The sequence below is a fragment of the Zeugodacus cucurbitae genome, chromosome 2 (genome assembly GCF_028554725.1).
Source record: "Zeugodacus cucurbitae isolate PBARC_wt_2022May chromosome 2, idZeuCucr1.2, whole genome shotgun sequence".
Taxonomy (NCBI): Eukaryota; Metazoa; Arthropoda; class Insecta; order Diptera; family Tephritidae; genus Zeugodacus; species Zeugodacus cucurbitae.
Window position 1 is genome coordinate 31451427 of NC_071667.1, and position 14901 is coordinate 31466327.

At 34.5% G+C, this 14901-nt stretch overlaps 2 protein-coding genes across 10 annotated transcripts in view; one reads left to right on the top strand and one right to left on the bottom strand.

Annotated features, from left to right (window-relative positions):
* LOC105215763 (calcium/calmodulin-dependent protein kinase kinase 2) overlaps nucleotides 1-10319 on the top strand; it is a 30093-nt gene extending 19774 nt beyond the window's left edge. For 5 of the 6 annotated variants that reach the window (XM_054234341.1, XM_054234333.1, XM_054234330.1 and 2 more), the window contains 6 exons: nucleotides 4833-5176; nucleotides 5647-6001; nucleotides 6378-6565; nucleotides 9386-9619; nucleotides 9687-9967; nucleotides 10085-10319. In XM_054234341.1, coding sequence (XP_054090316.1) covers nucleotides 4904-5176; nucleotides 5647-6001; nucleotides 6378-6565; nucleotides 9386-9619; nucleotides 9687-9967; nucleotides 10085-10151 — 1398 coding nt within the window. In that variant the 5' untranslated portion in view covers nucleotides 4833-4903 and the 3' untranslated portion in view covers nucleotides 10152-10319. Of the gene's footprint in view, nucleotides 1-4665; nucleotides 4686-4832; nucleotides 5177-5646; nucleotides 6002-6377; nucleotides 6566-9385; nucleotides 9620-9686; nucleotides 9968-10084 lie in introns of those variants that run through there. The other variant, XM_054234348.1, reaches the window with a different exon arrangement.
* Nucleotides 208-13224, bottom strand: LOC128922748 (pharyngeal muscle protein 2-like). Of its 4 annotated transcripts, none has more exons than XM_054234383.1 (2): nucleotides 10666-13224; nucleotides 208-2601 (listed from the first exon to the last, which is right to left on the bottom strand). In XM_054234383.1, the coding sequence occupies exon 2, from the start codon at nucleotides 1174-1176 to the stop codon at nucleotides 208-210; it is 969 nt and encodes a 322-aa protein (XP_054090358.1). In that variant the 5' UTR covers nucleotides 1177-2601; nucleotides 10666-13224. The 4 variants fall into 4 exon arrangements, with proteins under 4 accessions (XP_054090358.1, XP_054090373.1, XP_054090366.1 ...); XM_054234398.1 differs by lacking the exon at nucleotides 10666-13224 and adding an exon at nucleotides 9178-9388; XM_054234391.1 differs by lacking the exon at nucleotides 10666-13224 and adding an exon at nucleotides 3864-4172.
* Nucleotides 13225-14901: the final 1677 nt, after the last annotated feature.

The window sequence follows — 14901 nt, forward strand, 5'->3', positions numbered from 1 at the left end:
AACCACGAGAGATCGGGAGCAATATCCTCTTTTGCCTTTCCACACTCGATATAAGCAACCAGCCACCAACTTAAAACTGTTCCACTGTGCCTTCGCGACTAGAGGTTCTGCAGATATTTCTTCTTTCTTTGGACGTTTCACAACTAGAGCTTCATCTTGAGGCTGTTGTACCTTCATATCACAATCTTTTGTCCATGACACGTCTGTCTAATCTGGGATCACCAGCGTCGATTTATGCACCTCCTGTTCCTTCAACTGTGTCGACACCTGTGCTGAAACCTGCGATGGTATACCCTCTCCATGCACTTCCAGCTGTGTTGACACCTCTTTTCTTTTTAAGGTCACCTCCATCGACTCCTCCTCTTTCAACTGTGAGGATATCCCATTCACTTCCAATTGTGTTAACAGAATCTCTCCATGCGATTCTAAAGGTCTTGAAATATACGCCTTATTCGCTTCTAACGGTGTAGACATATTTTCCCCATTCTCTTCCAGCTGTTTTAACAAGTCTACTATATTTGTGGTTACATCCATTGACTCCTCCTCCTGCTCTTCCAACTGTAAAGACACCCCATTCGCTTCCGACTGTGTTGACAAAACTTGCCCATGCGCTTCCAAAGGCTTTGACATACACGCATCATTCGCTTCGGTCTGTGTTAATAAAATTTCTTCATGCTGTTCCAGCTGTATTGACACATCCGCTTTATTTGAAGTCTCATCCATTGATTCTTCCTTCTGCTTTCCCAACTGTGAAGATATCCCATTCGCTTCCGACTTCCGCTCTTTTAACTGGGAAGAAAATTGAGCTGATATTCGCTCTGTTATTTCTGATCTTGTTGTTAAGCGTATCTCCTGTTCTTCCATTCGCGTTGCCCAACGCGCGTCCTGCGCTTCAAACTGTGCTTGCTGCTGGGAAACTATCTGAGACATTGTAGACAAAATCATGTTCATGTCCATTACTCCTGACGAACATTGAGTCTCTTCCTTTTCTTCAATTTTTGTTGTCGATTCCTCTAACAGCGATTCAAAAACAAATTCGTCCACGTTGATGTTTTCTTCTTCCATGGCCTCTCGCAAACGGGCTTGTAACTCAGCTTTCAACCCATTTGTTGCTAAGCCTCGTTGTTCCAACTCCTTTTTGAGTTGTGGTATCTTTAAATCGTTGAACTTAACCATTATCTCCTATGGAATTTTATTTGTCAATCCCACTTCTGACACCAATTGTAACGGATTTCCAAAATCTGTCGTTTACTCTAAAACTCTACCCTGAGTTCGATCACTGGATTGTCAAATAAAAGTCACACTTTAATGGCTATACTTTATTTCTAATTCCTTATAACTTGACACTTTAGTACTCAATACTCTACTTTACAACTCTAACTTATAACTTGTTTACATTTTGCTCGACAACTCTCTCTCCTTAGAATTGTCCTCACTCGACAACTCTCTTATCAGAACTGTGTGTTGCTGCCAGCCCGGCAGCCCTTATATAGTCGATTGCTAGCATGTTATCGTCACTCGAACATTCTGGCAACTACGAATATCGATGTCTAGATAGATCTGGCAAGTTATCGATTTCGATTGTCAATTCTAGTTTGTTCTGGTGCCATTTTCGTTACAATAATTTACAAATTGTTTATAATAGCTGTCATCGATTGGCTAAGCGCTATAGAGAAGCCAATAGAACGCACTATCCTGCAATTCAAACAGATAGGCAGCACTTATGGTGGAAGTCTGCGCTAAAATGTCCTCTTAATCATGCGCAATAATGCTGTACCATTTACTTAGGTGGAGAAATTCTTACATCTGCACAAAAATATTTTTTTATCCCTTTGTTTCGAGCTGCGTCTAAGCCATACGTTTTATTTAATAAATTAAAATTCAAAGAAAAAACAACGAAAATATATATTTGTATTAGCTGTCATCGATTGGCTAACTGCTATAGACAAGCCAATCGAACAAACTTTCCAAATTTTCATACGAACTGGCAGCACTGAAATCGAATTGACTATACTTGGTCGCACTGAATTCTTCTACCACCGTTAATGTCTTACGTTTTCTGCAACAAATTTAATTTTTATTAAAGTTTTGTAGTCAATAAATTCAATACAAAAATACATACGATTTATCTTCGCCTGCCATTTTAAATTTCAAATTTGTGTATAACAATTTGTATTATTTTGACAGTTATTTGTCCTTTGAGCCGTTCAAAATAAAAATGTGTAAAACAAAACTTAGTAGCACTCAGCAAGCGGCGAAAGAATTTTTAATGAGGTATTCGCATACTCTCCTGCACGAATTCAACTAGATAACTTTGTTGTTGCTTTCACATGTAAAAGTTTTGACAGGCGAGCAGCGCCCAAATATAGCGAGCAGAGAAGTGACCAATCGATGGCAGCTATTGTCATTTTGTTTCGTCCTTTGAGTCGTTTTTACCATTGTGAATAGTCTACATATGTAAAACAAAATTTGGCAGGACTTAGCAAGCGACGATAGAATTTTTAATGAGGTATCCGCATACTCTCCTGTTCGAATTCCACTAGATCACTTTGTTGTTGCATTCACATGTAACTTTTTGACAGGTCGTTAATCGTTCATCCGCTACAAAAAAAAGATGGCTTCGTTAAAGCTTTAAGTTTCGGAAGAATTTACGCAAGTTAACTAATCGTTAAAGGGTTATGTTGGGTAAAAAAAGGTCTATTTTCAATATTTTTTTCTATGTAAAAAAATTATTAATTTAATTCAAACTTTTTTCTGTCTTATAGATACATATTTCAAGAATAATTTCTGAAAGAAAAATTAAAACTCCTCTATTGTGACGTCATTTCCGGTGAACCCTTGGAAAGAATGTGCGTCCGCGTTGTCAGCAAAAACTCCTGACAGGATCATCCAAAAAAGAAGAGAAAAACACTAAAAATTGGAATTTTGACATTTGATAATAATAGTTGTAATGAAAAAAGAAAAAAATCTTCGTTAAATTGTATTTCGAACACCTGTGCAAAATTTCATCCATATCGGTTGAGTAGTTTTTGAGAAAATTTGACAACCGACTTTGAAACTACGGTTCCGAGTAAAACGCGTTTAAAGTTTTACCTGATTTGAAGCGCACACCTTCCAAATGCTGTATCTCCGAAACTATTATTTGGATCGAAAATTTAGGATGTTGTAGAAATTAATAAGAAAAAAGATTTTTCGAATCCACGAAACCCATCTAACCCCTAATCCGTTAATATGTGTAAAATTGCATTTTTTTATAATTAAAATGTGTGAATTTTGATGTTAAAATGTCCTTGTGCAACATCGAGTAGTGCAAGGAGTCTTTTGATTTCATGTCCAGCCGATTTTGAACGAGACTTTGCGATTGACTCTTTAAATAGTTGGAGCTCTTTGGTTTTTCTATTTACTGAGAGACAGAATTTAAAAAGTATTTCTCGTCATCATCGTTGTTGCTCGCATTGCTCCCTCCGACATTCAAACTATTTATGTCCTTCGAATTTTCCACTGTTTATTGTCGTAAAAATCTTCAAATTTTTTTTCATGTACTTTTTTCAAAGCTATATCAACCGGAACTTTGGGTGAAATGCCGCGGCAAGTTGACACTGTTCGTCATTCAGGAGTGATCCAAACCTTTTCTCTAAGCCATTTAATATGGCTAAAGCCTTGTAATTTTCTAGGCTCTTAGATTTAATATATGTGATCATCCCACAAGATTTGTGCTCAGGATTGTGCGCAGGAAATATGTACAGTATGTCAAGAAACAGTTTACACATTGAAAATAAATACACTTTTTCACTTTCCGCAGCAAAATTTTTTACTTTTTACTTCAGTTCAACATATTTTTTGAATCAGGGATGGTTACTTACAGTATTTCAAGAGATGTGATGCAAAAAAAGCTGCGAAAGCAATGCAAAAACCAACCAAGAACAACAAAAAACTAAAATCATTCAATTTTGTTAGTGTCAAGAAAAACTTTACACACTTCGATTATTTTACTTGTTAAGCACGTGTTATACAGTTAACCGTACTTCACCGTTACCTATTCTTCGCAAAGGCATTTACAATGAATTTGTCAATTAGTTGGTGATTAAATTTTGCTTTTTTTCATATCTGAAGTACCCATTATTGTCTTTTTAATATTCCATGCAAAGGGTTTAGTTTGAAGAGGTCCAACTATTGCCCTATACCTATAGCATGTTTGTTGAACTGAAATAAAAAGTAAAAAATTTTGCTGCGGAAAGTGAAAAAGTGTATTTATTTTCAATGTGTAAACTGTTTCTTGACATACTGTATTCATTTTTTAGACGTCAGAGTAAATTATTACCAACGGCTGAGTTTTCGGAATTTTTTTTAAATTAAAATTTCGCAAAATACTATTTAAATATGTATCTTTGGTATGCTGAATTGTTTAAATGAAATATATGATTGTACTTATTTAAAAAAAATGTAAAAATACCCTATTTTTCAGCATTGAAACTCATCCACCCCTTTGTCATAGAGAGTTTGTGGCCACTCCAAAAAATATGAGAAATTAAAATGTTTGTGATAACGAAATTTAAAAAAAAAATAAAAATACTCTAAGAATGGTCCAAAATGTCACCAGAGACTACCAGAAAACTAGAAAGTTGTCCCAATATTGTCAGTTATATCACAACGATTTTAAGCTAGCAAAGAATATGTTAAAAATTGTAAATAAATACATTATTTGTCTATATGTACATTATGTTATTTTGGTGACAGTTAAAACGCTGTGGTTAATGATGTTTTTTCCACATATATTATATTGTATAATATACGAAAAAAATTACATAAATATGTTTTTTTCTTCAATTTAGATACGCTAGGTAAATATCTAACCAAACCAAACCAAACCAAATGAGATGAGAATACAACAAAAGAGAACAGTATGAACGAAATAGGTAATATTAATCCAGTTACGGAGCAAGCCACATCTGCTACGAATGCATGTCCAACACAGCCTTTAAACCATGTAACATCGAAACTTCAGTGTCTTGAAATGCGTTCCATGTATCCAAATGTGCCGTATGTGAACCCTTATTGTAGTCCTCGAAGTAACCGTCGAAGACCTCCGTTAAGAGAATCTCGTCGCGTATCAACGGAGCAATCTGGTAGTTTTTTACAATTAAATCAATACAAACTTATGGATCAAATTGGCCAAGTAAGTAAATATATTTAACTTATTTTTAACAAACTTTGGTGGTGAATATATTTCTACATTTCAATCCATTCATATTTATCTGAATTATTCGAGCTGAAATATTTTCTTCCATTCTGGCAATATGACTAAGTCAGCGCAGTCGTTCTATATTTTTGCGCCGCATTATATCCATCTCGCCGAAAAGCTCATGGAAGCTTACAACAGAACGGGTATAATGAGTTATGTTATGGAATTTAGCAGGTGTGAGTCCGTAGACGATTTGCGGGTCTCCGCCGTACTATGACACCAACGCCAAATTTGTTTTCCTTAATTATACTTTTCCAGGACATATTTCAGCTGGGCAGAGGCAGAGGTCGTTTCAATGTATCTTGTTTTTACATGACAGGTCCCAAACCCTTAAAGTTAATTTTAATGTTAGAAAGTCTATTAAAAATTCTGAATTACTTTATTTCAATATAATTTATTTTTAGGGCTCATATGGACTAGTTAAACTAGCATACTCTGAAGAGGACTCAACCCATTATGCAATGAAAATTCTGTCGAAACGTAGATTAATACGACAAGCTGGATTGACTAAACGTGGTTTAATTAAACCAATCTCACCACTAGAGAGAGTCTATCGAGAAATTGCAGTGCTGAAGAAATTAGATCATCCAAACGTTGTGAAATTGTTTGAAGTGTTAGATGATCCAACGGAAGACTCGTTATATATGGTTTTCGAACTGGTAAAGCAGGGATGTGTTTTGACCATCCCAACAGATTCACCATTAGCTGAGGATAAAGCTTGGAGTATTTTTCGTGAAACACTCCTTGGTTTGGAATATTGTGAGTTATTTACAATAAAATATATTTAATTTAATTTTAATAACTAAACGAGTCAGATATAAAGTTATATACACTTTCTAAATTCTACAGCGGTAAAAAATGAAATAATCAAAGTAATAACGGATCGGTATGAATTAACATTTGTAGGAAATCCTAACACTTTGTTTCATAGGTTTTTTTGTGATACAAAAAGTTTCAAGTGCGCAAGTACGAAACTGCGAAGTCATTTCCGATTACATAGATATCGTTCGTCCCTTTAACAGTACAAATTGTCAAAATACTTATTTATTTTACAGTTTCATTTTAAAAGAATTATTATGCTTATCAAATAGCCTAGATACAATGAATATAATGTTATTATTTATCTATTTTTCAGTACATTATCAGCATATTATCCATGGTGATTTGAAACCTGAAAATCTTTTACTCACTGAATGCGGTCACATTAAAATTGCCGATTTAGGGGTTTGTAACGAATTTTTCGGTGAAGATGCAATGATAAGTGGTGGGAGTACGGCTGGCACTCCAGCCTTTAGAGCACCAGAATCACTGAGACTTGGTCGGGTAAGACAATTTTCAATTTGTATTTATCATTAATGTAAATTATATTTAGTAAATCAGATATATATGTATATTACATTTTGTAGAAAATAAAAATTTTACACAGCAATGATAAAATCTTTTAGCACACGTAATTTTTAAAAAGTATTTAAAATAAGTAGTTTTTAATACGGTTTTATTAGCTTCACTTGTATGTATGTATGTTTGTTTGTTTGTAACTTTTTCCAGTGGTACTGACACTGCAAGAAAGCGATCAAAAATGTGAGCAACTCAGCAAAAAGATGCGCTTAAAAGTATGCAACATATGTATATACTCAAATACATATCCTTAAACAAAGTATACTTTTAAAGAAAAGCTATGTATACATATATAGCGAGGAATTAAAGTTGCAAAGACGTACACAACAAAAATGTGTGATAACATAAATATAAAAATAACAGCTCACCATGAGAAATAATATGAAATCCAAATACATGGCTTTCGGGTAATCAAATTTAGTTTTGCAACTGCAAAGTTAGGCTTATAATGGGAAGAACTTTTGGTGTTTTGAAGTTAAAATTCGGATGCTTATCATCAAAACATGGCCTACATAAAGACTTCGGAAAAGTAACTGCAATAGTAAACGCTTTTTAATACGCTTTTCCACTTATTTGTTTAAATGGTTGTAATTTTTTTAATGGTACTGAAACTAAATATTTGGGCGGCACTGCAAGGAAGTGCCTTAAAAGTATGTAACGCCTACCCTTAAGTTTCAAACACAGTACATACAGTAGAAAACCTTATTCGTGGGGAATTCTCGGTGGTAAGATGGCCGCCATCTTGGAAAAACACAGTGCTGTATATATGGAGTACTTCATTTTAGTAAAACTTCAGTCATAAAATAGCAAATATTATATATATTGCTGTCTTATATAAAGCGAAACTATTTATTTATGCTATATTTCACTTATAGATGATTTTAACTTCAATGTGTGCTATATTATACAAGTACTTCTCTGTGGTAAATTATTTTTGGCCACATTTATTTAAACTTTACTGACACAAAATTAAAAAAAAAAACATTTTTGCTAGTTTTTACTTAAATTATTTACAAATAATTATATTTAAAAAGCTTTAAATTGCAAAGCTTGAAAATACACAAAAGCTTTATGAGCTTGAAATGATGGGTGGTCGCCTCCTTATTAAACATTTTTAAAACGATATATGTCATGATCCTATTGAATAGGTATTACAAAAAATCGGGCCCAAGGTAACAAAAATCAAAATCGTCATTTAATACTAATACAAGTTTTTTAATTAAATTTATAAAAAGCTCAAGAGCTTTTACTAAGTTTGACCAATCCTACACTTTTTATTTTGTAAAAACATAGGCGAGATCAGAGATCTACCCTTTCTCGAATAGTGTTATAGACAACAAACAATTGTGCATTTTAAAATATTCATTATACATATAACCATATATGTAAATATGAAAATGAATTTCTCTGAAGGAAATCGTTTTCAATTATATCAATTTCCATACAAGGTCTAATAGATTGCTGACTATCTATGGAAGACATTGCCAAAGCTTGAAAAGTTTGCCAAGGACTATCTTGAACTAGACATACATACTCTTTTAAGGTTATTTAGTGAAAAATATTCAAATTGTTTCATAGTAATATTAAATCTTTTAAAATTTGAAAGCGCCAAATGTAGTGTCACCAACCCAGGGATGTATTTATTTTAATACAATATTTAAAAATTAGTTGAATCGCGTAATACACTTGTACATAAAATATAACTAACTTATTAATAAATAACATTTAATGCTACCATAAAATTTAATAAATATGCGAAATAATTTAAAATAATTACAATAATAATAAAACAGCGAATAAAAAAACAGCGGCTACGCTGGCTAGGTCATGTTGTTCGAATGGATGAAAGTGCTCCAGCTCTGAAAGTATTCGATGCAGTACCCGCTGGTGGAAGCAGAGGAAGAGGGAGACCTCCACTCCGATGGAAGGACCAGGTGGAGAGGGACCTGGCTTCGCTTGGAATAACGAATTGGCGCCAAACTGCCAGAAGGCGGGATACGTGGCGCGCTGTTTTGGACTCGGCTATAACCGCGTAAGCGGTGTCTACGCCAGTCAAGAAGAATTACAATAATAATGAAAAAGTTTATTTTATTTAATAATTATTTAAGTACTGTTCATCGGACTTTAAAATTTTTGTGAAGATTAAATGCTAGCATAACACCCTAATTACCACAATTGTAGCAAAAAAAACGTAGCACACAACCCAAGTACGCCTCGGTGGTGTGTTAAAAGATGAAAATTAATGTAAACAAACCAAAGGTTTTCTACTGTATATACTGAGGTTTCAACCATCAAAATCAGGATGGCGAGAGAAGTTGAATTCGAGTAATAGCTTGAGTAAAAATGAACACATTTTGAAGAAACTGGGTCTTTCTGTGCTACATCCACAAAATGCGGTTAAACGAAATGATATAAAGTACTGTAATAAAGCTTCTGGACTCAAATTACATAAAGACGATCACAGTGTTGTCCCAGGAAAATATTATCCCAATTTTGACCCTTGCAAATTGCGAGAGCATAAAATATGACTTACTTACTTGTTTTATACCTGAAAATAATATGCTAAAACAGATCATTTTTAGTGTAGTTTTAAGGTTAAATTCTGAATCTATATATTAATTTGAAAAGGTTTTCCTAAGAAAATTTTTTCATATAATTTCACGCAATAACATTAACATCACGGCTAGATTGTACAAATTATTCTATACTATTAGCCCTGTTATCGATTTTCTTATTTCATTTCAGCATTTTTTTTGCGGAAAAGCGGCTGACATTTGGTCATTGGGTATAACCCTTTACGCTCTTGTTTACGGAAATGTACCATTTATTGCGAATTCTATTCCAATTTTATATGAAAAAATTAAATTAGACCCGCTAGTACTTTTAGACGAGCCAATAATGAGTGGACAACTTCAGGACTGCATTCGTAGAATGTTAACGAAAAGTCCGGATTCCAGAATTTCTTTGCAGCAACTAAAAGTTTGTATTACAATTTTTTATTAATTAATATATCAAATCATCATGTACATATACGTATGTGTTTCAGGAACATACTTGGGTAACCAAAAATGGTTTGCATCCGTTAGCAAATGAGAGTGAGAACTGTGACTTGGTCAAGGTTAGTGAAGAAGACATGAATACAGTTGTGCAAAGCATTCCAAAACTAGACACACTGATTTTAATAAAAACAATGCTCAAAAATCACTCATTTGGAAACCCATACGGTAGCGAAATTTTGCATCAATCACATTCACGTGATATTACTCGTTTTGAACAATTTGTTCGCGCTGGGCGATCTAATTCTGCTCCTGGATCATACACACAACAGTAAGTACTTCTTTAGTTCACTACTTTTTTCTTTGAATGATTTACTCTTATATGTTTATATGCAAAGACTGTTATTCCCTTTTTATACTGATATTTATTTTATTTTTCTAATTTCAGTGACGTACATGATAATGGAAAGCTACCATCACTTACAGAACCAGAAAGTGGAAATCATATACACTAATTAATATATATGCACCTATAAACATTTATATTGAACACATTTTGAATATCTGTATTGATCCAAACATAACCAGATTAACAATGTAAATGCGCAAAGGTAGCTTGTTGTGATTTTTTTACAATAAATTATTATTATACAATAATGATGGCCTCTAAAAAATATATAAAACCTGTTTCGGCATTTAATTTTTTAACCATTTATTATAGGATGGAACCATGAAATTTTTTCAAACAGCCAACTGTGTGAGATGATTTGCTATTCGACTTACATTTCTGTTCGATTAATTGATAAAGAAATATCTATGTGACTCCTGCCTACTGTGACTTTGCTTACCTAATTTCTAAGCAATTTCGCTTTGAAAGAATAACATATTTTTATCCAAACTTGAACATATTTTATATGGCACTTTGACAGAAATATATAATTTTAGTCACTCACGTGGACGATTTGTGTAATATTTGACAAGTAGGCAGTAAAGTGGCGAATCAAAAACATTTATAGTTTATTAACATACCTAGAAGGAAGAACGATTTCATAAGATGTACCTAAATAACAGTCTTAGATTCGTCAAGCCTCGGATTCGTGTCAAATTATTTAACTAGCGCCGTATTTGATGATTTCTATACTTAAGATGTTCACACATTTTGAAGATTTTTTTGCATGTTGATGAAAATTTTCAAGATTTACAAAGCAAAACATAATGATTTAAACGAAGTATGAAAAGAAGATTGGAGCAGAACAATTTATCGCAATTTATTTATTTAATTTTATTATGATAACTAATAAATTGTGGCGTATGTATATTCAGCATAAACTCCGTTACAATAACGTAAGTTGAGGTAAATATATCCGACACCCATTTTACTCATTTCCGCCACCAAGCTACACTATTTGCTAAGATATTTCAAATACCCGATATGCACGGTATAAAGCACACCGGAAATTTTAAAATATTAATAGCTGTCATATATTGGCTAAGCGTTATAGAACGCACTATCCTGTAATTCAAACAGGCAGCACTTATGGTGTAAGCCTGCGCTAAGATGTCCTCCTAATCATGCGCAATAGTGTTGCACCATTTTCTTAGGTGGAAGTGTAACCAGGACGCTCTCCACCTGGTCCCTCCAACGGAGTGGAGGCCTTCCCCTTCCTCGGCTTCCTCCGGCGGGTACTGCATCGAACGCTTTCAGAGCTGTAGTGTTTTCGTTCATTCGGGCAACATGACCAAGCCTTCGTATCCGCTGTCCTTTTATTCGCTGAACTATGTCAATGTCGTCGTATAACTCGTACAGCTCATCGTTCCATCGTCTGCGGTATTCGCCATTGCCAATGTTCTGAGGACCATAAATCTTGCGTAAAATTTTTCTCTCGAAAACCCCTGGTGTCGTCTCATCTGATGTTGACATCGTCCACGCTTCTGCACCATAAATCAGGACGGGAAAGATAAGTGATTTGTAGAGATTGCATTTGGTTCGTCGAGAGAGGACTCAGTCCAAAGTAGCACCTATTGGCAAGAGTGATTCTGCGCTGGATTTCGAGGCTGACATTATTGGTGTTGTTGATGCTGGTTCCCAGGTATACGAAATTATCTACGACATCGAAATTGTGACTGTCAACAGGGAAGTGGGAGCCAAGACGCGAATGCGCTGACTGTTTGTTTGATGACAGGAGATAATTCGTCTTGTCCTCATTCACCTCCAGACCCATTCGCTTCGCCTCCTTATCCAGGCGGGAAAAAGCAGAACTAACGGCGCGGTTGTTTCTCCCGATGATATCAATATCATCGGCGTACGCCCACGGCTGTACACTCTTATATCATCATCAAGTTAAAGGAGTTACGCGATAGTGAGTCACCTTGTCTGAAACCTCGTTTTGTATCGAACGTCTCGGAGAGGTCCTTACCAATCATAACGGAGCTTTTAGTGTTGCTCAACGTCAACTTACACAGCCGTATTAGTTTTGCAGGGATACCAAATTCAGACATCGCGGCATAGAGGCAATTCCTTTTCGTTCTGTCGAAAGCAGCTTTAAAATCGACAAGTCGAGCTTCTTTTTACAAGTGAAAATGGTGAATATCTGGTCAATTGGGGATTTTCCAGGTCTAAAGCCACACTGATAAGGTCCAATCAGTTTGTTGACGGTGAGCTTTAGTCTTTCACACAGCACGCCCGATAGAACCTTATAGGCGATATTTAGGAGGATTATCCCACGGTAATTGGCACAGATTGTGGGATCTCCCTTTTTATGGATTGGGCAGATCACACTGGGATTCCAATCGTCAGGCATGATTTTTTCCGACCATATTCTGTAAATTTCATGCTGATGCATGCATCTCATCAGTTCGTCGCCGGCGTATTTGAATATCTCGGCCGGTAATCTATCGGCCACCGCCGCTTTGTTGTTTTTCAGGTAATTGCTATTCGAATTTCTGCATGGTCGGATAATGCAACATTTGTTCCATCGTCATCGATTGGGATTCGCCATCTCCTAGTGTTGTACTTTCACTGCCATTCAGCAGGTCGAAGAAGTGATCCCTCCATAATCCCAGTATACCCTGGACATCGGTTACCAGATTACCACCATGGTCTCTACATGACGATGCTCCGGTCTTGAAACCTTCGTTAAGTCGCTTAATTTTTTTATAAAATTTTCGAGCACTACCTCTTCCGGCCAGCTTCTCAAGCTCTCGATACTCCCGCATTTCGGCCTCTTTCTTTTTAGTCTGCAAATGCATCTCGCTTAATGAGAGTGAGAACTGTGACTTGGTCAAGGTTAGTGAAGAAGACATGAATACAGTTGTGCAAAGCATTCCAAAACTAGACACACTGATTTTAATAAAAACAATGCTCAAAAATCACTCATTTGGAAACCCATACGGTAGCGAAATTTTGCATCAATCACATTCTCGTGATATTACTCGTTTTGAACAATTTGTTCGCGCTGGGCGATCTAATTCTGCTCCTGGATCATACACACAACAGTAAGTACTTCTTTAGTTCACTACTTTTTTCTTTGAATGATTTACTCTTATATGTTTATATGCAAAGACTGTTATTCCCTTTTTATACTGATATTTATTTTATTTTTCTAAATTCAGTGACGTACATGATAATGGAAAGCTACTATCACTTACAGAACCAGAAAGTGGAAACCATATACACTAATTAATGTATATGCACATATAAACATTTATATTGAACACATTTTGAATATCTGTATTGATCCAAACATAAGCAGATTAACAATGTAAATGCGCAAAAGTAGCTTGTTGTGATTTTTTTACAATAAATTATTACACTGTGATAGTCCAAAAAAAAGACAAGACCAAATTCGACGGTTTCCCCCTATTTCGGGTCCTACGAATCGAACTGCATCATTACTTTTTTGAGTTACAATCATGGTTTCATACAAAAATTTTTGTTGAAGTTTTTCATCAAAGTGGCAAATTGTAAGAGAAAGGCACATTTTTCTTCGGTCTCTAACTTTTTTAATGTTGATTTTTTTGGTAAACTTTCTTTAGCAAAGCTTCTCAGAATAAGTCCGTCTTTAAGTTCTTAGATGACTGTAAACCCCAAAATCAATGTTTTTTGTGTCCTTATAGCCAATATGTCGAAAAAACTGAAATTTAATCCATTTTTTTCTTATTAAATTTAATTTAAATATTGTGTACAAATTTATGATACTTATTGATAACACTTATAAGATACAAAAAAATAAAATAGCACACAAACATAGTTAGTGTAGCTTTTTTAAAAAATACAAATTTTGTTAAGTTTTTTTCTAATGGTTAGTTTGCTCAGAACGTTGTCTTTGCTTAAGTTTCTTACTATTACAAGATGTCACTTAATGTATAAGTATCAAAGGGTAAATTAAAATATTGGCGAAACGTGAGGGAAAAAACATTAAAAAAATGGATTAAATTTCCGTTTTTTAACATATTGGCTATAAGGACACAAAAAACATTGATTTTGGGGTTTACAGTCATCTAAGAACTTAATGACGGACTTATTCTGAGAAGCTTTGCCAAAGAAAGTTTACCAAAAAAGTCAACATTAAAAATTTAGAGACCGAAGAAAAATGTGCATTTCTCTCACAATGAGCCACTTTGATGAAAAACTTCAACAAAAATTTTTGTATGAAACCATGATTGTAACTCAAAAAAGTAATGATGCAGTTCGATTCGTAAGACCCGAAATAGGGGGAAACCGTCGAATTTGGTCTTGTCTTTTTTTTTTTTTGAAAAAAACTATCACAGTGTTATTATACAATAATGATGGCCTCTAAAAAATATATAAAACCTGTTTCGGCATTTAATTTTTTAACCATTTATTATATGATGGAACCATGAAATTTTTTCAAACAGCCAACTGTGTGAGATGATTTGCTATTCGACTTACATTTTTGTTCGATTAATTGATAAAGAAATATCTATGTGACTCCTGCCTACTGTGACTTTGCTTACCTAATTTCTAAGCAATTTCGCTTTGAAAGAATAACATATTTTTATCCAAACTTGAACATATTTTATATGGCACTTTGACAGAAATATATAATTTTAGTCACTCACGTGGACGATTTGTGTAATATTTGACAAGTAGGCAGTAAAGTGGCGAATCAAAAACATTTATAGTTTATTAACATACCTAGAAGGAAGAACGATTTCATAAGATGTACCTAAATAACAGTCTTAGATTCGTCAAGCCTCGGATTCGTGTCAAATTATTTAACTAGCGCCGTATTTCATGATTTC